The sequence below is a fragment of the Ambystoma mexicanum genome, chromosome 6p (assembly GCF_040938575.1).
Source record: "Ambystoma mexicanum isolate Mex_15411 chromosome 6p, UKY_AmexF1_1, whole genome shotgun sequence".
NCBI lineage: Eukaryota > Metazoa > Chordata > Amphibia > Caudata > Ambystomatidae > Ambystoma > Ambystoma mexicanum.
This window is the reverse complement of record NC_090935.1, coordinates 513,754,447-513,778,034: the sequence shown is the minus strand read 5'-3', so window position 1 is coordinate 513,778,034 and position 23,588 is coordinate 513,754,447. Positions and strand designations below refer to the sequence as shown.

At 48.0% G+C, this 23,588-nt stretch overlaps 1 protein-coding gene across 2 annotated transcripts in view; it reads left to right on the top strand.

Annotated features, from left to right (window-relative positions):
• The first annotated feature begins 21,793 nt into the window (after positions 1 to 21,793).
• Positions 21,794 to 23,588, top strand: part of DEPDC1B (DEP domain containing 1B) — a 479,942-nt gene continuing 478,147 nt past the window's right edge. Inside the window, exon 1 of one of the 2 annotated variants that reach the window (XM_069627327.1) lies at positions 21,794 to 21,991. In XM_069627327.1, coding sequence (XP_069483428.1) covers positions 21,944 to 21,991 — 48 coding nt within the window. In that variant the 5' untranslated portion in view covers positions 21,794 to 21,943. The remainder of the gene's footprint in view (positions 21,992 to 23,588) is intronic. The other variant, XM_069627326.1, reaches the window with a different exon arrangement.

Sequence of the window (23,588 nt, the reverse complement as noted above, 5' to 3'; positions counted from 1 at the left end):
AACAACATGAGTGTCGTCAGCGTAGTTTGTATACTGGACACCCAGGTCGTCCAACAATCTCAGAAGGGGAATAATGTAAATGTTAAACAGGGAAGGTGAAATACACGACCCCTGAGGAACTCCACATGATATAGGAGCGGACCTAGATTGGGCATCTCCACTAAAAGCTCTAGCCGATCGTGGACCAAGAAAAGAAGAAATCGTTTGAGAGGCCAAACTGGAACAGGCCACTAGAGATTGTAATCATTCCACCAGAATTGCATGATCCACAAGATCAAAGGTGGAAGTGAGGTCCAAGAGCATCAAAATTGCCGGTTGGCCCTGGTACACAATGTTAAGCAAATTGGCCCTGAGATGAAGCATGGCCGTCTCCGTGCCATGACAGGCCCTGAAGCCAGATTGGTGAGTCCCAGGATGTCATTCTGTTCCAGGAAACACTGGAATTGTGAGTAGGCTACTTTATCGAGAATCTTAAGTAAAAACAGGACATTGGTAATGGGGCGATAGTTTTCTGTCACTAGGGGGTCAAGAACATCCTTCTTTATGAGAGGGGTGATCCAAGCCTCTTTGAGAAGAGGGGGGACACATCTCTCTGCAAATTAAAGATTGACAAATTTGCTCAAGGACAGAGTACATCGATACATCTGATGAAAAGGTTTGAAGGGCAGATGTCAGCCCAATAGGAGGTAGGTTTCATATGTGAAACAATCTGTGAAATAAAAGTCTCAGTGCAAGGGGAGAAGGCAAAAATAGAAGACTCGGCAATTGTGGGAGAAGCTAGTTCAGAAGAGACCGAAGAGGGCTCTTTAGCATAGTTAAAAGAGATCTTAGATGACTAAATAGCATTCTGATGAGATATAACCTTATTAAAAAAGGCATTATGAATGGATTGACAACAATCGGCATTCTTTACTGGACATGGGGCTGCACAAGGCTTATTCTTAAATTCATTAAGAATGGCGAATAATTCTTTAGAATTGGACTTAGCTTAGAGAATCCTCTCATTGTATACAGCAGATTTAGCCTCTATAATAGCTACTTTGGATTGCTTATTTAGAAGTTTATAAGTAGCCAGGGTGGATGAAGAAGGGGTTATTGCACCAGCAGCGTTCAGCAAACCGTTTCTTTTGTCTATGAAGAAGGATACTGTTGTTAAACCAACTTTTATTCAAAGTTTCACTCTTAACTTGCTTAACTAATGGGAGCAAGGATATTAACAATGCTTTCCAAAGTGGTGGTGAGGTTGCTGGCTAGTATATCTGCCCTCTCAAAATTATCTAGTGAGCCCCGTTAAGCACTAAGCAAAAAAGATAGTTTTTCCAGGGAGACTTTTTTCCAGTTCCTGGTATTAATAACTAGTCTAGGATTAGAATTAAGCCGGGCAGGAGGCCCTGGGATGTTAACGTGAAAGGAGATCAGATGGTGATCAGACCAGACACAGGGGGAGACAGCGAGATTGGCAAAAGTAAGAAAATGAGAGAGATGCCCAGCAGAGTGTGTGGGGTCTGAGATCCATTGCATAAAGCCAATATCCCCAAGAGAGCCCAATAGAGAGGCGGTAAGGGTATCGGCAGAATCCTCAGACCAATTATTAAAATCACCAAACACAAGGACCGGGGTGTTGGTCCTACTGATCCTATTTAGAATGCAAATAAACTGTTCTTCAAAAGGGGTGAGAGCAACAATAGAGATTGAGGTATTATCAGAGATTTTTTATTTTATTATCAAACTTTCACAGTCATCAGGGGCCTCATGGGGAACCAGATGACATTGTAGAGTGTTTTTTTACGAAAAGGTCCGCCCCACCCTCTGACCATCTTTATGGTCCGCCCTGAGGATGTGGTAATTGTAAGAAATGGCAAGAAGCACTTCAGAAGAGATGGCTTCATTTAGCCAAGACTCTGTGATGGCCAAAAAATCAGGGCAAAATGTCATAAGGATCCTCCTCACTCTCACTGGCAACTATGACACAGACACCACGACTCCCAACAACATCTACAACACCATCCAGGCATGGATGGCAGACAATGGACTATGCCTCAACTCTGAAAACACCGAACTTCTCTTGGAAGGCTCCCCCGACACGCTAAAAAATGTGGACTGTCAATTTAGTCACTTCACCATTGACCCCATCAAAATACCAGTCTCGGACTCAGTTAAAACCCTTGGAGTCTATTTGGACTCCAACCTATCCATGGATAGACAAATCAGTGCAATTGCCTACTCCGCTGCCTATCATGCCAAACTGATCAACGCAGCAAGGGCCCATTCTCTCCAAAGAGAACTGCACTAAGATAGCTAGAGCCATCACTGGCTCAAGGCTAGACTACTGCAACGTACTCTGTACTCTTCCTAGGGACTTCCACAAAAAACCTGGAGAGGCTCCAAGTCATCCAGAACAATGCACTCTATGCAGCCCAAAGCATCTCCAAAAGAGAACACATCTCAGAGGCCAGAAAATCAGCTCACTGGCTCCCAATAAAGGAAAGAATCATATTCAAAGCTCTAACACTGACCCACAAGTGCATCCATTGCACTGCACCCGATTACCTTTCACAAAGGATCCACCCCGCCACCTCTACAAGAGCAACCAGATCACCATACACTAATATGCTCTGTGTACTGCTGGTAAAAAGAACCAGAGCAGGTGGCTCAGCTTCCCATATCTCGGACCCTCATATTGGAATGCCCTACCTCCTACCCTCTGGAGAGAGGCTTCCCTCATTTCCTTCCGAAAGGCTATGAAAACTCTTCTCTTTACATAATGTTTTCATCAATTATTATCAGCTCAGGCTGACTAACCCTTGATGCATTTCTTAAACTGTACTATTGTATTGGATGCACCAACCCGCAAATGCATCTCACAACTGTACCACCTCTGTAACTAAGTTCCCTGCAAGTAACAGTGCCTCGATGCCCCTGGGCTGTTTGTGCGCTATATAAATGTAATAAATAAATAAATAAGGAGATCCTCAACCTCCTCTCCATGTGCTCGAAGGGAGCGGGTATCGAGGTGAGAAAATTGAAGCGAGGAACCAAAAATCGGGCCTGGCGTCTTGGGGTCCCCTTTGAGAGCAGCATGTGACAACATTTGTTGTGTGAGCTACGACGCCAACTGATACTTTAACAATGCAGCACTTAACTACTTGATGTCTTCCATGACCTGGAAGAGGAATACAAGTCTGCCAAATGACTGTGAACACTCTTCCCAACACGGCCATAGCCACATCGCCAACCAGTTTACACATGTTTACCTCCACCCGACCGCTGCATGGGGCCCTTCTGATGGAACAGCGCTCTCATGGCGTTGTTTCCACTATCTGCAATCATCTTACCCTTGAACCGGCAAATGCAGCCAGCTATCCTATTCAGTCAGCTGACCTGCACCCCGATGGGTCCCTGAAAGAAAGATCCAAACATTGGCACTTGACCCCGCAGCCAAGCTCAACATAGTACCTAAATGGGACTAAATCCACAGTGCAACTCCAGGTCCAGCAGGCCACAGGATGAACAGTGTTCATCGTTGCTCCTGTGCCTTCCCGGGTCGAAGCTAAAGGCAGGAAATTGTAGAACTGTGGTATGCTCGGATACTGGGTGTATTGTCATCCCAAGGGAGGGGTGTTAGGGGGAATTCTCATAAATGTGTAATTCCCTTTACCTTAGAGACCCCCAGCAACTTTGCTGGATTTTGAGGACTTGATTGTTTTACCTGGAGAGAGTGTGAGCCTTTTTCCCCAATCTCTCATGTATTTTGATGTGTGTTTTACTCTTGTGTTCTTTCATTATGGAGTTTTAGACAACTCCATAGGCATCATATTTTCATGTGTGTCACAATGCACCTTCAGTGCAGTGGCACAGGGATGTCTTTTAGACTTTCCAAGGTTTAAATACATTCTCTGGAATAAACTACTGTTTCCCAGAGAATGTTAATTGAAATTGACTTTACTAGTCTTTTCAAATTCTTAGACCCAGCACCCACTATCTTACAATAGAGTGCTGGAGGGGTTACCCAGTATCCCCTGTGTCTGGAAACTCATGTAGCAGTCAAATGCTACCCTTTCCTATCGAAATGGCTGGTGGCAGTGGTTTTACAATGAACTACCATGATTTTTCCCGACCGCGAACAACGGTAGCGTTAAATCGCGGGAGCCATGTTTTTCAAGATGGCGTCTGAGTCTCCTCTGTAAAAACAGGTCCCGGTTTTCTTTTTTCGCCATTTCTTTCTGGAAAGGTTTGGTCCGTTTGTTCCTATGCCTTTGGCGGGCTTCAGGACTGAAGACCGGCACTGGTGCCTGATTGTCTGGGGTGGGCAGGAAGTGAGGGAGGTGCCCGAAACTCCCTGTGCTTAGTCTCCTAGGAGACCCAAATGCACTCTTGCGTGATGGCTGGCTGACTGTCCGGCAAGGATAGCCACCCTGCTGGGTGAGTGACAGCTAGGCTGGAATGAAAGGGAGAGAACCAAATAAAAGGCGAGTCTCTTGGCTTGGAAGGCAGAGTCGACCACTGGACCGAAAGACCCGAAGACGAGCTGGAAGAGGACGGCTGCTGCAACTCCTGGACCGTTGGTTTACCCGGTGAGGTCCTGCTGCAGGTCCGAATTGCCAATTTCATCTCGACAGAGAAGGCCCTTCAAGGACGACTTCTCCCTTTGAGTTGGTGTGACCAATCAACTCGACACTAAGCCACCTGGATGCTCATCTCGGAGCCGGTTAAGGTTAACCAGTGAGAGGGACACCAGTTTTTGTGCTTGACGACAGCTACTCAAACTGAAGATTTGCCATTTGCCAGCTTTTTGACCAGTCCCCGTGCAGTGCAGGAGTCCACTGACGTCCTCCCTCCTGTCCCCACGACTGAGGCTCAGGAACAGCGAGATCTGCAGGAACTGCCAGGAACAGACATCTTCAGCTGCATCTTTTTCTTCATATTAAGGTACTGTGAAAACCCGATTGAGAGTACTTACCTCTCATGGTGAGAGTGCTTGAAACTTTCCCAACTTGCAGGCCTAATCAGCTTGTGACCCAGCATATGATTCTTTTTCGTACAAACTACTTCTGAGAACTTTGGCAAAGACTTTACTGTTTGCTACCAGAACTGTTTTTACCTATCCAAGACACTATCCCATTGACTTTGGCCCAGGCCTATTGAATTTAATTGACTCTTCTGGTGAACTGAAACTATTTACACTGTCTCAAGAGTATGTGTGATCTATCTTCATTAACTTGTGCCTTTTTGCTCACTTCAAAGTAACTAAAATACCATTTTGCTCCTACTTCAGGGGAGCCTAAACTGTCTCAGAAACTTAGTGATTTGTACTGACGTGTATTTGTGTATAATATTTTGTTTCCTCCTTCTACTGAATGTTTTCTAACTGACTGTGAAATAAATTAATAAGTGTTTTACCAAGAAACCTTGAGTGCAAGTGTTTACTTGAACCACTGTGATTGTAAGACCTCCGTGCAACATCATTTACTGCTCACATTCCCTCTTGAGATAAGCCTGGCTGCTCAGCTCTGCTACCCAAAACTGTGTAGTACAGCCTTATACCAAAGGTTGGTTTTGCTTACACCTGTAGTCCTAGTTGTTTGTAGTGGCCTCAGAGGGTACTGCACACAATTCTGCCTAACAAGGGGCAGGGCTAGCACTGCATCAAAAGTAGAAATTAAGAAGGGTTCCTGTTAGCAAGGTGGGTCACCTCACACATACAAACTGGGACGAGTACAAGGAATGTGGAGCTAATGGTCTTCTAGTACAAACCCAATAGTAGGAGTGCCGCCACATTTTTTGGCACAATACATGCAAAAACAAACATTGACAATGCAAACAGTTTTGGATTTTGTGTAGGCATGTGTAGAGATGTAATCTCGCGAGATCTCTGCCTGCACGAGATCTCGCAAGACCAGTGTACGTCGAGTGTGGCTCGGCACACAAACGAGACATGAGCGGACAGAGGAACCGAGGAGATGCTCCCCGACACTCCTATTTCTGACTGGAGCTCCAGTGTAATAAGAGAAGCATGGCTCACTGTACCGTCATTTAAGCACTGGGCCTATTGGCAGTGAAGTAACTGCAGGACATTAAACAGGACTTGCTGGGCAATAGACTGATTGTCATTTCCACTGTGATTTATGTCTGCGCAAATAAATCCCCACCTTTAATCATCAATCTGTGCAGAGTCTTGTGTGAAACCACTACAGCATGGGATAGGCATTTGCCAGGCAATTCCGTTCCATTAATGATAGCAGTGGCAAAATCGTGCAAGTACCTCAGCATATAAAGCAGTACTTGGCAAATGTCTATTTAATATTTAAACACAAGCCATAATTGTTGGCTTTGCCAATGCTTTCTTTTAACAGGACTTCAAGTATACTACTTTACAAGCTCTAACAACCCGTGAATCACCCTTCTGGATGTAGAGGACGCAACAGCTTCTACAAAAAATGGCAAGGTGGTAGGTCCAGACTTAATTCTGTCGGATCTTTACAAGGACAAGGCTCTCATCTGGGCCCACTAATATGGTGCCGGGTTTTTAACGCAGTATTCCTTTTGGGCAGGATCCCACTCATGGCGTAGGGTGGTTATCATCCCGGTATATACGAAGGGTGGTAGGGACAGTCCCGCCAATTTTAGACCAATCTCTCTGCTAGATAGGGCTGGGAAGTTGTTTGGAAAAACCATTCTGAATCACCTCCAATTATGGGTCAAACAAAATAGGGTGATTAATGTCCATCAGGCAGGGTTCCAAAATGGTTGTGGTACAGTGGATCAATGTCTCATGCTATCTCTCATTGTTCAAAACCTCAGTCCTACAGAAAAGACATCTGTATGCATTGTTTGTGGACCTCAGGTCAGCATTCAATTCTGGACTCTGAGAACAGCTATGGCAGGTGCTGGCAAAGTGTAAAGTTCCAGAGTATTTGATTAGTATTATATCATTACTCTATTCAAATACTGTGTCCTGTGTACGCTGTAATATGGGGCATGATCAAACAACATTCTTTCAGGTGGCTCTGTGTGTTAACCTCTACATAGAGGAGATTATTGACGAGAGGGGCCAGAACTGCCCTAAACTATCTACAGCCAAATACCCATCGAATCAATGCTGCAAGAAAATGCTGCAAAACCAAGTCGATGGTCATAAAGCCGAAATATGGAAAGAATGTTTTGCTCCAAATAAAGATCGATGATATTTTAATTGAACAGGTTGATAGCTTTTACTATTTAGGCATGAGATTTCAGGCAAGTCCAGGATGGGCCCATCAGATAAATAGGGCTGCCGTTATGCGGAATACATTTAGTGGGGCTATTTTAACCCTTTTCACCTATCATGGAAGTGGTGTAATTTCACCCGCATTAGAACTTTACCAAAGGCAGGCGGTTTCAGCTGCCCTTTATGGTTAAGAGCTATGGGGGTTTGAGGATGTTGAGTCGCTTCTTAGAAGGGAAAACAACTTCTTGAAAAAGTTGTTATTATTACCACCTAGTGCTCCGACCGCTTTTGTGTATTTGGAATACGGCACCCTCACTCTGAGCACTGATATTATGTTTCAGTCTGTCTCGCTATGGGTCAGAGTCCGGTCAAAACAAGCTCTGGAACCATGCAGGGACGCACTTTCACATATCATGCCCCTTGAGGGAGCCAGCAGCATGAAATGGCTCTCCCCTATCAAAAAAATATATATTATTCTGTCTGAACTTGGGTGAGTTTTGGAATGACCCTGGACGCCTTTGTGCATCGAGCTGGAGCAGATTTAAGCCACTTATAGGACAGAGAGCAAGGGACCTGCTCCTCCTCGAAGCTTCAAAGCTAAAGTTGGGTCCAGACTATCTGCATAAGAGACACATAGAGGGTTTTAAAGCCTATCTGGGTCAGATCAGGCCTGCCTATGCTCGATCAATATACATGAGGCTTAGATTAGGGATCCTGCCAATTACTGCTTACAAATGGAAGGGCCCTGATTCAGCCAGTTGTCCATTGTGCATTGCCACCGAGGAGACTATAATGCACACTTCCTTTCATTTTGCACGCCCTACCAGTGGCTAAGGTGGTTATATCTGAGAACTGTACTGCTGGAGGCATGTATTAAGACAGCGGGTCACGCCTAAGAATTTTTGGGCCAAAGCACCAACCCCTTAACGGCATGCTCGGTGGCCAGCTACTTGCCCAGCGCATGGTTGCTGAGAAGGAAGGCAGCACTTTAACCGGGCTCCAGGCTGAGAGTATTGCTCTCCCTGGGCCCTAACTGCTGTTGGGTATGGTAATGCCTACTTGTTTGTGATAATTGAGGTCTTGTGTTGTTACAACTGTTTTTAGTGCTGTGGCAATTTAACTGTAAGATTACTTTATGTATGTTTTACCTATTTTGTAATGTATTGCAACCTCATGACTGTGTGACGAATAAAGGTTTTAGAAAGTATACTGCTTTAAACCAAGTGGCTGAAGGAACACTTTGCTAATCCATTTTTATTACGCCAGTAAAACATTTACATCTCCCATTAAACCATTTACTCACAGAAGACTATAAATGCCAACCCTTCTGATTGAAGCGGTAGACTCCTGATTTTTCAATTCAAATTGTTGTATATTTCACATTCTATGTCAAGACTCAGAGGCTCAGATTATGCTCTGATCTTCTCTTTACTTCCTGAGCAGCAAAGTATAAACAAACAATTATGAAAAACAATTGTTGCGTAGTAGTACGCGGTTCTACGCATGCGCGGCCCATAACGAGGCTCGCGCATGCGTGTTGGATATAAAGACGGTCCCGGTCGGCAGTTCGCGCCGGAGACCAGAGCAGCAACACGTCTCCGGCGTGTCTCTTAGCGCGCGCTGTGTGTGTGTGTGTGTGTGTGCGCCTACAGGTGGGGCCTGCCATCGCCCCACACCATCACTCTGGCGACGAGGATGGGATGCAAGAGATGCCTCCGGCCGAGGCACGCAGGTACCCGAGCCGGGCAGGGCGCAAGCCGCCGCAGAGGTTCCAAGACTTTATCATGGACCCTGCCTAGGCATCTAGGTTGTATTGGAACATTTATGGTTGAAGAATATGTTGTTAAGTTATACTGTTGATCACTGTTCGTTGTTTGGGGGAAAAGGACGGATGTTGCGTAGTAGTACGCGGTTCTACGCATGCGCGGCCCATAACGAGGCTCGCGCATGCGTGTTGGAAATAAAGACGGTCCCGGTCGGCAGTTCGTGCCGGAGACCAGAGCAGCAACACGTCTCCGGCGTGTCTCTTAGCGCGCGCTGTGTGTGTGTGTGTGTGCGCGCCTACAGGTGGAGCCTGCCATCGCCCCACACCATCACAGTGGCTGTCCCGCTGCCCTGCACGGCACTGCTCTTTCTGTGTGTCGGTGAGTCTGGGCGGGGATTGGTGGGGGGGACAGGGAAAGTCTGCGAGGAGCGACGGACAAAGCGACCCAAGAGGGAGGCGCTGGCGTGGAGTGGAGTATAGACCTGCATGGCCCCACCCGACGAGTGTTCGCTGACGAAGTACATAGTTTCCTCGACTTTACCTGTAGTACCCCCTCACACCGTTACTTCCCAGGTTAAAGTACCCCCTTTTAGGCTGTTCCGTTCTTTTTCTGTACACTTCCCCACTGACGCTGCCAAGAAAGGTCCTCTACTTGTCCGGAACGTCATCCAAACCACCGCCTAGAATAGAGAGATGGAAGTTGTCGTTAACCTACGAAACCCAGCCCTTGGGGGTGACACATGTGAAGGGCTCGATGGTCACAGCGGCCAACGCATGTGGAACTGTCACCCGGAATGTCTCGTTTTTCAAGCGAGTGGGGTCTGCCGAAACTGATGAAGTCGACCCTCCGGCACCTGAGCCGAGCGATGAACCGCCCGAGACCTGATGGACTGGCCGAGACTCAAGGGACACAAGAGATGCCTCTGGCCGAGGCACGCAGGTACCCGAGCCGGGTGGGGCGCAAGCCGCCGCAGAGGTTCCAAGGCTTTATCATGGACCCTGCCTAGGCATCTAGGTTGTATTGGAACATTTATGGTTGAAGAACATGTTGTTAAGTTATACTGTTGATCACTGTTCGTTGTTTGGGGAAAAAGGAGGGATGTTGCATAGTAGTACGCGGTTCTACGCATGCGCAGCCCATAACGAGGCTCGCGCATGCGTGTTGGAAATAAAGACGGTCCCGGTCGGCAGTTCGCGCCGGAGACCAGAGCAGCAACACGTCTCCGGCGTGTCTCTTAGCGCGCGCTGTGTGTGTGTGTGTGTGTGTGTGTGCGCCTACAGGTGGGGCCTGCCATCGCCCCACACCATCACAAAAATGTAACATAAAAAACTACAATTCTGCAAAACTGCAATGAATTCGTAGTTTGTTTTTCATAAGTCCACGAAAACCATGTGACCTTTCCAGTCCAATCACATTTCATTTTCCCCTAGAACAATGCATATTCCAAAGTCATTCCTCTTTCTTTGCTGCTCGAGCAGCCTAGCTAAGTACTTTTCATATCATTATTTTATTTTAAGTAACGTATGAATGTGTATTGGTGTAATTAACATGTATGGGTATTGTTTGTTGTCAAACGCTTAGCGCGAGGGGAGAGACCCGGTGGAGCATATCCACATTAGAGGTAGGAATGCAACGGGGCTTCTGACTCTGGCGTTGATACACCTTGTTAGGAGGCACTCCTCCGCGGAAGTCCCCGGCACAACGGGACTTCTGGGGTTCTCGCGCCGGGGAGAACTTACGTGTAGAGAGATTACGAGGAATTTATACGAGCGCATTACTACTGATTTTTGAAGGTTAAAGGGATTTACAGTCCGATTTGCACGGCACGTTCTGATTCGATCGAGTTACAGACGTGCAGAGCTGGTGAGAGAACAGACGCCACCTGCTGGCCAAGAATCAGCACCGCAGGCTGTTTTAGCCACTGCTGCAGTACAGTAAGTGACGGGCACAGTCCCAAGCTAAACTAATTTCAGACCCCTCACATCTGCCAGAAAGAGGAAGTTTAACCTATTAAGGAGCATATTAAGAATTATTAAATTCATAAAGACGGGGGCAGTCCCAAGCAAACCTAAAAATATAAAGAGACCTGCCAAGCTACAAATAAAAGTACATTGAGATTGACGGGGGCAACCCAAGAAAACTGATATATAAAATATACTGTACAGCTGCACAATGAGCGGATATTCGGATGATTTGGAGGGTCCACGTGTTAGTGGACTGCGCATGAGCCAAGCAGTGCAGAAAATGGATAGTGCCAGAAGACCACATAGAGATGAAAGGGGTATAATATCATCATGGGCACCTATTTGAATAAAGTACATCAATTTTGATTAATTGGCGCAGAGTCCTGGAGTTTCTCTTTTTAAGCAATTACATAACGGGTTAGGCTTTATACCGTTGAACTCCAGTGAATTGCGACAACTTTTACATTCACCTAATTAATCCCAAAAAATCTTTTAGATTCATTAATTGGACGCTATGGTTATCAAGAGAATTAGGTTGATAAATGAGTCGCCTAGTAGACCAGCTGTGAAAAAAGCCAAATCCTCTTTTTCATAATGCAGGACCTGGCTGCTTTGTCTCAGAGCATCTCAGATCTAGGCAAAGAGTGCAGGGACAAAGGGGGAAGGAAGAGAAAGACCCGCAGGGCATATAGCATCCAGACCCCCCTGGGTTCGCAGCACAGAAGTAGAACTGACAAGAAAAAGGTGAGGTCTCGTGACAAATATAATTTTTGCTCAGATGAGTCATCGGACGAATATTGCAGAAGCAATAGTAAGTCTGACGAGCATAGTGCGTCAGGATATCAAACCTCCTCAGAAAGTGAAGGGTGGGAGCCCAGAAACAAAAGAGGCAGGAAGGAGGATGAAGAGTCTCGAAAAGAGTAATTCGACCCGGATGAGCTAGTGCACCCGAGGTCAAATGAATGGCAACCCTCAGAGAAAATAGCTGAATACATAAAGAGAAGACTCAGGACCCCCCTGAGCAAGCAGGCTAGGAATAAGTTAAGAGATGAATGCCCCCGGCCTAGAGTGCCGGACGGGGTAGCAGACATGCCAGAGATTGATGAGAGAATTCTTACATTCCTGGAGATGGATTCCCGACTGGGAGAATTGGCATCATCAGAACAGGCTGTGGCAGCTATGGGTAAACTGTTTGACGAATTGTTAATCAAAGACATGGCAAAATTCGCCAACACTTATGCATCCATGGACAGGGCCCAGTCATCACTCAAAAAGAACTTCGGAAAGAAGATTTTTGACAGGGCTGGAAGAGGAAAGGGCCGCTCCTCGTCCAGCCGATATCAATATAACAGGTCCTACAGCGACAGATACCACTGGAAGGAACAGGAGGATGTACCCTGTCTTCCCTTCCAGAGGAAGAAGCAGGGGTAGAGGCTGGAGAGGCAGCGGCCCATAACACCAGAATACAACAGGTGAGAAAAATAACCACGCTGGTGATAGGGATGGAAACTCACATACCTCCAGTAGGAGGGAGAGTGAGGATGCATTTACAAAAATGGGGAGCGATATCCTCAGATGCGCGAGTGATGCAGACGGTTCGGGGGGTTCAACTAGATTTCTGGCAAGAACTGTCATAAGAGACCATACCCCAACAGATAAGGCTATGCAAGCAAGACAAGGCCTTACTAGACAAGGAAATAGAATTTCTAAAAATAAAAAAAGCAATCAGCCCAGCCACAGAAGGACAGGGAAGTTTTATAAGCAATCTGTTCTTAGTAAAAGGCAAACATAAGCTAAGACCAGTGATAAATCTCAGGGGTCTGAATTATTTCCTAATATACAGACACTTCAGAATGGAAGGGATTCACCTCTTAAGGGACATCCTACAGAGAGGGGATTGGTTAGCGAGAATAGACCTCAAGGACGCCTATTTAACAATTCCGATTCAGCAGAACCAGAGGAGATTTCTGAAGTTTATCTGGAGAAGAGAGAAATGAGAATTCACGCGCCTACCATTCGGTCTGGCATCTGCTCCCTGGTGTTTCACCAAACTATTGAAGCCAGTTGTAGGTCACCTCAGAGAACAGGGAATGAGACTGATTATATACCTGGACAACATCTGCCTGATGTGCCAGGACAGAGAGATTTTAATAGACCAGATTCGGAGTACAACAGAATTACTTCAACATTTGGGATTTTTGATAAACTGGGAGAAGTCAGGGCTAGAACCAACACAGTCTATAGAATTTCTGGGGTTCATCCTAGAGACAGTTCAGGGTATTCTCAGACTACCGTTGGAGAAGGTGAACTCCATAAAGAAAGAAAGAATTTGATGACAAGCTAGATGATTTCTAAGAGGGAGATAGCGAGGTTGGTAGGCAGTCTGTCATCATTGATACAAGCAATATTTACAGGACCTCTGCATTACAGAGCATTGCAGAGGTTGAAGATAGATCTTATCAGGAAAGGCTATCGTACAAACAGAAAGTACTCATTTCGCAGGAAGCGAGGGCAGAACTAGAATGGTGGTATTACCACATGGAAGCATGGAATGGCAAGGCGATATTTGGCTCCTCCCCGGACCTGGAGATGGAATTGGACACCAGCCAATAGGGATGGGGAGCCAGGTGCAGAGACCAGACAAACGGGGGGAGATGGTCGAGCGAGGAATTGGGTCTACATATCAATTGCCTCGAGCTCCTAGCGGGATCCTTCACAGTCCGGTGTTGGACACAGGAGGAAGCGAAATGTGACATATTACTCAAGATGGACAGCAGTTAGGTACATAAACCGACTGGGTGGGACGAGATCCAGAATGCTGCCAGAGATAGCCAAGCAGTTTTGGTACTTATGTCTCCAGAGAGGAGTCAGCGTGAAGGCAGAACATCTGCTGGGAAAATACAATCAGGTGGCAGTCTGGAATTCGAGACACCTCAGGGACTCCAGTGATTGGCAACTGGAGAATTCAGTATTCCAGGAGATCATGCATCGGAGAGGTCCGTGTCAGACGGATCTGTTGGCCTCGAGGTTGAACAGGAAGATCTCCAGATTCTTCAGCTGGTGGCCGCATCCAGAGGCGGCGGGAACGGATGCATTTCTCCAGGTATGGGGACCAGCGAAGGAATACACTTTCCCACCTTTCGCCATGATTGCACGTACTGTGGCACAGGTCAGGAGACAGGAAGCAACGTAATTTTAGTGACACCCGATTGGAGGGGTCAAGCATGGTACCCAGACCTACTAGAGATGTCATACGATTTTCCAATTCTATTGCCACACAGAAGAGACATAGTCTTATTTCCAACGGGAGAAACTCACCCATTGGTACAATCAGGGAACCTGAACCTGATAGCATGGGCGATTTCAGGAAGGCCTGGGCCAAGCCAGGTCTTTCGGGGACAGCTCAGGAATTTATCAAAGAGTCATGGGCCCCGGGAACAGGGAAGGCCTATAGAGTGGCATTGCGAAGAAGGAATAATTGGTGTATGGAGAGAGAAGTTAATCCCATACGAACTGATGTAATTCACGTAGTGAATTTCATGGCGGCACAGGCAGCTCAGGCTAAAGCATACAGAACTATTAACACATACAGATCTGTGATATCTGCAGGACATGAGTACATTGAAGGGAAACCAGTGGGTGAACAGCCATTAATATGCAGATTATTGAAAGGTGTCAAGTGATCGAGACCACCTACACCTAGGTATTAGTGTCTTTGGGACATGAGTGTGGTCTTGAGGATGTTTGAGGACTGGCTGGAGAATGAGAATCTTTCTAGGAAAGCTCCCTGGGCGAAATTAACCAATTTGTTATGTTTAATTTCCTGCAAAAGAGTGTCAGATGTGAAGGCGTTAGAGACGAACAGGAAGTCTTTTTCTCCTACAGGTGTTATATTTTACATTGAAAAAAGGACGAAAACAGGTATTAAGACTGTAGAATACATGGCGCTTCCTGAAAAGCCCAGATTATGTCCAGTTAGGTGTCTGAAGGTTTATGAAAATAAGGCAGATATGGTGAGACCAATCGGGGAATAACAGCTGTTAATAGCGATCAGGAAGCCTTTTAAAGTAGTAGCTTCAGCCACTTTGGCTAGATGGGTGAGATGGCGCATGGCAGAAGCAGGCATTGACATAGGACAGTTTGGAGCACATTCGACTAGAGGTGCTATGGCGTCATCAGCCTTTATGTCAGGGGCTCGCCTGGAAGATATTTTGAAGGCGGCAGACTGGTCTAATGAGACAACGTTTAAGAATTTTTATTTTAGACCAGTAGAACAGATAGCGTCATTGGTGGTAAGTAAGCTTTAAACAAGCATAATCTGAGCCTCCGAGCCTCCGAGTCTTGACATAGAATACAGATTTTCCACACATTCGTTACAGAAAGTCATGATTTTATTAAAGACTCAGAGGCGAAAGATTATTCCACCCAATTCAATCGCTATAATGGATGAATGATTGCAAAAATATTGTTTTGAAGAATATAATAATTTGTAAATGGTATTGTAATGTTTGCTATTATGCGATTGCCCACCCGTTCAGGAGGAGATATGTCATGGAATTTATATTTTTTGACAGGGGCAGAGCATAAGACAATGACGTTGTGAAGAGGGATCAAAGTAAAGAATAAAGACGTCGTCTACCGGTTGGGGCGCAAGTTAATAAGTTGTTCGATCAGCGGCAGAAAGAGGAAGGACTTTGGAATATGCAGTGTTTATAGGGGAAAGTGAAATGTGATTGGACTGGAAAGGTCTCATGGTTTTTGTGGATTTATGAAAAAGGAACTACGAATTCACTGCAGTTTTTGGGAATTGTCGTTTTTTTATGTTACATTGTTTTACATAATTGTTTGTTTATACTTTGCTCCTCGGGAAGTAAAGAGAAGATCAGAGCATAATCTTTCGCCGCAAAGTCTTTAATAGAATCATGACTTTCTGTAACAAATGTGTGGAAAATCTGTATTCCCCTGCCTAAAATAATAACCTCATTGCATTCCCATGGGAAAATTAATTTCTACAGATTTCTCTGATGAAATCTGACTCCCAGAATGTTGGCATGCATGGAATTGCTTTGAAATAACACTGGCAGGCACTTACAGTGTAAAGTCGATGATATTGCTTAATACAAAAATCTCGAATAGATCGCAGGAGGATGTGTTTTAGTTGGTGTTGGATGCGGCGTGTGACCCCCGGGCCCCGCACACCCGAGCACACGCACACGCATTCAGTCAAGGACAGACACGGGACGCGTGTTGCTGGTACGGGGTCCCGGCTGCAACTGGCGACCGGGACCTCCTTTATAAACAAAGCGCAGGCGCGAGCGGGAACGAGGCTCACACATGCTCACACAGTTTGCTTACTACGCAACATCCCTCCTTTTCCCCCAAACAATGAACATGTTTAAACCATAACAATAAAAACAAAACCTGGATGCACAGAAACAGTTCTCGACCTCTTACGAGAACGGGTCCATGATGAAGTCTTGGAACCTCGATGGGCGCTGGCGCCCCTCCCGGCTCGGGTACCTTCTGCCGTCCTCTCCAGGTGGTCTCGGTGTCCCCAGGACCTCTGGAGGCCCTTAGTCCACCGGCGGGCGGTGCCACTGGTCGTGGCCCTGGGGAGGACGCCCCTGGCTGCGCCCCTAGTGGGGCCTCCTGCGGGGCTGCCTCGATCCTCTTGAAGTAGGATATGTTTCTCGTGATCGTTCCCCTCTCGTTGGCCGCTGTAACCATCGACCCTTTGACATGTGTCACTCCTAGTGGCTGGGCCTCATACGTGAGGGATAGCTTCCCTTCCGGATGCTTGTTTCGGACCAGTACAGTGTCCCTTACTTCGATCGTCTTCTCCTGCAGGTTACGGCGTGCACTTTCCCATTCGTTCTTGATCCTTCGCTCTTGGCGTACGCGATTGTTGTCGATCACCCCGGGCAGCGCCCTTCTACCTCAGGCAACAGCCCTCTGGGGCATCGGTTAAATAGTGTTTCGGCCGGCGCAACCCCGGTGGACTGATGGGGGGTTGTCCGATACTCACGCAGGAACTCAAAGAAGTTCTGACGCAGTTCCCCTCCCCCATCCAGCGAGATTCTGAAGATCTTGTTGAGTGTTCACATGAAGCGCTCGGCCTCACCGTTCGCCCTGGGCCAGAGCAGAGTAACTTTCCGGTGCTGGATCCCTCTCTCCTCACAGTACCTGGCGAACTGCTGCCCCCGGAACGGTGGGCCATTGTCCGAGCATAACTCTGTGCGGAACCCGTTGGTGGCAAACATCTTCTCCATTGCCAAGATGGTGTGGTTGCTAGCTGTAGACTCTACCAGCTCGACCTCTGGATACCATGACCACTGGTCCACAACCGCCAGAAAGTACAGGCCTCAACCCATGGAGCCAAAGTCGTCATGCACAATGCCCCCACCGCTGCTCACTCCTTTCCATGGCTCTGATTGGTGGACCCCTTTCCGCCGGACTGGCTGCCTGGCACGGAATGCATGTGCGCACAAATTCGTCCACCCTTTGCTCCAGGTCAGGGAACCACACCTTCAGTCTTAGGCGCGCCTTAGTCTTGGCGGCTCCCTGATTTCCCTTGTGCGCCAAATGTAGCACCTTGGTCACCAATGTTCTCGGTATGACGATCTGGCGGCCTCGCAACAGAAGGCCGTCCTCCGTTACCGAGAGCTCGTTGCGCACCTTCCACAGTGCTTGGAGGTCCTTTTGAGCTCCGGCCTCCCGTCTGGCGTTGTTGGCGAGCACTTCTCCCTATTCACCGCTGTCCATTGCTTCCATGATAACCAGGAAAATGTCATCTTCTTTTGAAGCATCCACAATTTCCTGGCGTGCCAGGGCGGCCTCCACAACATTGTGCACCATCTCAATGCAGTCCACTTCTTCAGCGGTGTCCCTGGGGCGCCGGGCCCCTGGATGTCTGGACACGTAGTCTGCCGGGTTATGGGTGCCCCGGCGATACTGCAATTTGACGCCATATTCAATCAGCGACAGCATCCACTGTTCGATGCGTGGAGGTGGCTTGGAGGAGGCGCCCGCCATGATCGGAATGAGTGGCTTGTGGTCAGTGATTACCACAACAGGCTTTCCTAAGATGTATATCCTAAAGTGCTTGCAGCCCCACAGAATAGCCAGGGCCTCCCGCTCAATCTGCGCGTACCTTTTCTCCGTTTCTGTGAGCGCCTTGCTGGCATACGCTATTGGGCGCATAAGTCCTTGTGAGTCCGCCTGCCACAGCACTGCGCCTAGCCCGACCGGGCTAGAATCCACGACTATCTCCGGCTCCCTGTCCGGGCTAAAATATGCCATGGTTTCCTGACCCGACAGAGCATTCTTGATCTCATCGAATGCCCTTTGTTCCTTGAGTGTCCAAACCCATGCCACATCGTTCCTAGTCAGTGCACGCAAGGGCTCTGACAGCGATGCCAAATCACGAATGAACCGCCCGCAGTAGTTCACCATGCCAAGAAAGCTTCTTATCTCGGCCGGTGACTACAGGGGGGCCGCCTCGCGTATGTCTCTCACCTTCTCTGGGTCGGGCAAGATGCCTCCTGCATGGAATACAAACCCGAAGAACTCTATCCGGTCCTTAAGGAACTCACATTTCTTTCGGTGTAGTGTCAGCCCTAGACTTTTGAGTCTTTCCAGCGCTCGTTCCAGCTTCTTCAGGTGTTCAGACTCCGACTGGGCAAAGACCAGAATGTCATCAGACATGTTAATGATGCCTTTTAGTCCTGACGGGACTCCACGGTTGACATTCTTAAAGACTTCTGCCGCTGACGAGACGCCAAAACTGAGCCTTTTCAACTGGTACAGCCCTTCGTGGGTCGTAAATGTAGTAATGTAACGTGACTCCGGGTGGAGTCCCAGACCTCAGATCAAGCTTGGAAAAGACTTTTGCCTCCTGCAGCTCTCCCACTATATCATCCAGCGTAGGCGTGAGGTGACGCTCCCTCTTTATGGCATCATTTGGCAGTCTCATGTCCACACAGATGCGGACAGCCCCTGGTTGCTTGGGCTTTGGTGCCACCACTATGGGGGAGACCCACAGAGTTGGGCCCTCCACCCTCTCAATGATGTCCAGGTCAATGAGTGATTGGAGTTCCTTTTCCACCTGCGCCCTCAGATGAAATGGAATCCTTCGGTGCTTGAGGGCCGTCAGCCTCACTGATACATCAATGTGGAGCCTAATAGGGTTGCCTTTCGACTTGCCCATGCCCTCGAAGATGCTTTCGAACCGATGCAGCAGGCGATCAATGTCTGCATTGTATACTGCCAGAGTGAAATGTATAATGTCCAGGGCTTCGAAGGCAGCGCAGCTCAGCAGGGAGTGCAGGCTTACATGAGTCACAAAGAACCTGGCCTTGATTTTGTTCAGCCCATGTGACACTGGGGCCACGAAGACCCCCTGAATTGGCAGGGGCGTGTCCCCACCAAAGGAGTATATCTGAGCTTTGGACTCTTCCAGCTTGGGGGGGCCTGGGAGAGCCTCGTAGTGTTCAGCTGCTAGGACCCAGACCGACGCTCCTGTGTCGATCAAGACGGGAGTGGGCACATCTCCAATGTTCACTGTCCATGTCAGTTGCCTGCTCTGCTTCGCTCCAGTGGGAATGCTAGAGATGAAAAAGATTTCCTCTGCATCTTCCACCTCTTCGGCAATGTCCAAATCCTGCACCCCTTACTCGATCGTAGACACACTTCTCAAACGTCTGGGGTTACCCCTGTCTGCTCTTGCCAGGCCAAATGCAGCTACTGGGGTCGTGGCCCTACACACCCTTGCGTAGTGTCCTGGCGTAGACCCTTGTCTTTGCAGGGCAATCCCCAGCATGTGGCAGGTCGTACCCACAGTATGGGCAGGACTGCGGGTTACCGGGCGTCGAGGGACCGTCCGCTCTCTTGGGACCCCACCGCAACCTCCCTGGGGCAGAGCACTCAATGGCAAAGGCATCCTCACTTTTCCCAAGATGCACCGCCGCGTCCATCTTCGCGCCTCTAGACTCCACCAGTTCATATGCGCGCCCAGTGTCCAGGATTTGTGCCAGCGTCAGGCCTGGTTACCCAAGCACTTGCCTCTGCAATTTCCCGGAGCTGCACCCCTGTATTAACTGGTTCTGCACCATCTCCTCCTCATTCGCCCACCTGCAGGTGCTTGCGAGGTGCCTCAACCTTGCACAGAACTGGTCCAAAGATTCCTCCCCTTGTTGCTTCTTGGCACACATCACGAATCTGTCGAAGTCGACATTCGCCATGGGGAGGAAGTATTCCTGGAGGGCCTGTTTCACTGCATCGTAGGTGACCACCTGGAGGTTTAGCAAGTCAAAAATCCGGTGGACCTCTGTGCTAGCTGATTACACCATCGTGGCCACCCTTGCATCATCATCAGTCTCACCTGAGGCCCTGAAGAACATCTCCAGTTTCTTCACCCACAGTAGCCACTTCGGCCCCAGTTTGGATGGCGGACCTGAAGTGTCAAACTCAGGCATGGGTGCCAAGGTGCTGTGCATCCTGGGTGGGGCTGGCATGGGGGCCCCCTCTTCTCCATCCTCTTCACCCAGGGTGGTGTTTGGGGTGAGAGTGTGTCAGCAGGGTCAGCCCAGGGATGTTCCTCACTAACCTTCTCTGGAATTTGAGAGGTGCACAGGATCAGATGGCCCAGGTTGCTGATGGAGTGGGCTTGCAACTGCAGCAGGTGAAGCCTTTGGGTTTTCCCAAGTTGAAAAACCACGGCCCTTTTGTTTTAGGGCCATGGAGTGTCCAAAAATTGAATTATGAAGGCTGGATCACGGCCGGCGCACGAGCACCCATGTGGGCCGTAACTGCTGTGATCCGCATGCTTCTAAAATGGCCGCCGGCCAACTGCATAGGTCCTTGACCGCGTGGGGAGAAACACTTTCTCCAACAAACTCAGCCGGAGGAATGTCGCGTTCCCCTCCGTGGCAGATCCTCGTCGCCAGTGTTGGATGAGGCGTGTGACCCCCAGGACCCCCGCACACACAAGCACACGCATCCAGTCAATGACCGAGACGGGACGCGTGTTGCTGGCGACCAGGACCTCCTTTATTAACAAAGCGCATGCATGAGCCGGAATGAGGCTTGCGCATGTTCACACAGATTGCGTACTACGCAACATCTGGGAGGGGCAGGAAGTGAAGTGAGTGGGAAATGCTATAGGGATTCACAGGGGCACTCAATAGGTGGCTGAATAGCCAAACATCAGTGAACACGGACAGGGTTTATGTCCCTCCTGTGAGTCCTGTCCTCATATCCCGTCTCCATCCTAGCTGGACTGTACTCTGCAATGGCATAATTTCGGTTTATAGGTGGCGCTTTTTCAGCACCTAATAGCCAAAAATAAAAATGTTACTTTCTTGCCATTGCATAAACTATACATGCATCTATAAACTGAACAATTACAGTAAAAAAGAAATCTTTGAGAAACGTTTCCATTTAAAAAGCGAAACCAAACCATCAAAACAGTGGGGGAAATTAGGTTTTCGTCAAAACATTAGAGTAATTCTTCGAACATCACGTAAATGAATGAAAACACTGTTGCCGTTTAACGCAATATGTTCCACCCACCCCACTCCTCGAATGGGTTACCGTTACCCCAAAGCAAACGCAGCGGAGTCACTGCAGAGTATGGTACCGGCTCTGATTTACAGTCACAGCAAGGCACGGGCACACCTTGCAAAAATGTAACCCATTGCATAGTTGTCGTAAAAACAGCTGTAGAAATAAAGGAAAGACTGGGATAATCTGTGTCGTCGGTGTTCCAGCTAAGCCTGGAGCAAAACACCTTTGTGAATGGAAATGAGTAGGTCACGTGGACATCAGAGCATCCAATTGCTGCAGTGCATTCTGCGGGCACTTGATTCAAACTAACTGGCATTACTCCTGCGGTAATGTGACTGCTGCTGTGTGCCCGTGACCGTCTCCGGGGGCGACGGGTTCTGTTTGATGGGAAGCACAGGGGGAGCTGTAGCCTGGATTAGGGGTCCGTACAGCGGAGGCAAGCCATGGAGCATAAGATTATTGGCCCTGGACCCTACCGAGCTACAAAGCTGGTGAGTGGTGAGCAGCAGTTAGGGGACAGCTTCGATCCGCCCGGATGCATGACGAGGAAGCTGGTATTTCGACCTATACACTTGCTTCCTATGTGCATTCGAGGATGTGAGTAGTGCTCGACTCATTGCATGCTTGGATCTGGCGGTCCTACCTGAAGTAAAATGGTCTAATGTTAGCTGCGAGAAGACCCGGTTCTGGTTTTGTCACCCGATTTTTTGTACTTTTATTTCTGCTTATCTAGGACTAAAAGTCCAAGAATGTAGGGCAAAAAAAAGCGGATTTATATTTTGTCTTGATATGGAGATGGTTTTCTGGGTACAGTTCCATATGTCATTGACCCCTGTGTGATTTGCAGCTGATTGTAATGCAGCTGGCATCGACGCATTCTTTGGCAATCGGGGGTGCCGATTTATGATTTATCCTACGGGGTGACTTTAAAAACAAAAAGTGAACATACCGAATCTTTAGCTTTTATGCTGTAAAAGTCTTCTGATTTGTAATAGGCATCACATGATTCGCTTGTTTTATAGAACAGTAGGTGGTATTATCACGAAAGTGCAGAGACCACCCTGCCAGAATGGTTGCCCCTGCATGTTGTGCAGTGAGTCTAAATTCTATTAAAGACGGAGGCAAGCATTCTGTTCCACTTCTTTATTACTACTTTTCAGCAGTTTCAACAAAAAGTAAAGACATAACTGAAAATGACCCCTTTTACACATTTTCTCTTTTTTACACCTGGACGGGTGACAACGGATAGACTGGAACACAGATTGAGCCAACTCCCCCAGACAATCCCACCAACACTTTCGCCCGTCCCTTAGTTACCACCAGGTACCACAGTGGTGTGGAATAGTCGAGATATTGGCAATCACCACTCTACCTGAGAGGTTGACATTGGCAGGTGCACTGGCCACAGGAGTATGAAGAGAGGATATGGGGAGCTATGAGAGAGCATGTTAGAGGTGGGGGCCAGTGAAGTAAGGAACCTTGTATGCCAGTCGGACCCAGGTCAGGACAGAGCCGCACCAGGGGAGACTGCGCAAGCCGAGCGCCTGAATTCAGGATAGAGATGCAAACTAACCAACCCTACTAACAATTTCCCTTTCTGCATACACCTCTCAAACTCCAAACACAACCAAAATCTACAGCACATAAACCACACAAACTTCTCTACATTTCAACAACAAAACAAAAAACACACATAGTCATGCACAACATTACACGACGACTACCGGCCGCAAACACCCCAGGCCCAGCCAACGGACCCACCGGGCTGAGGCCGCCAACAGCACATCACTGCTCTCTTGCACTTTTCCTGCCTCCTCCCACTAACTCAACCTCCCCTCTTTCAGAGCGCCAGAGAACCACTCCAGTGGTGATAGTGCACGGTACAAATGTCCTTTAACATTTAACATAACTTTGAACTGCATTTCCCTCTTTTACCACTACTCTGGTAGTCCTTGGCCTTCCTTCCTTGTCCATATGTCACTTCCTGTCCTTCACGCCTCTTCTTTGCATGCTCGGAACCGATCCTCAACGGTAACTTTAAACCAAACGAAAGAATTCCTACAACTTTCTGTCCTCCCAACTTCCTTG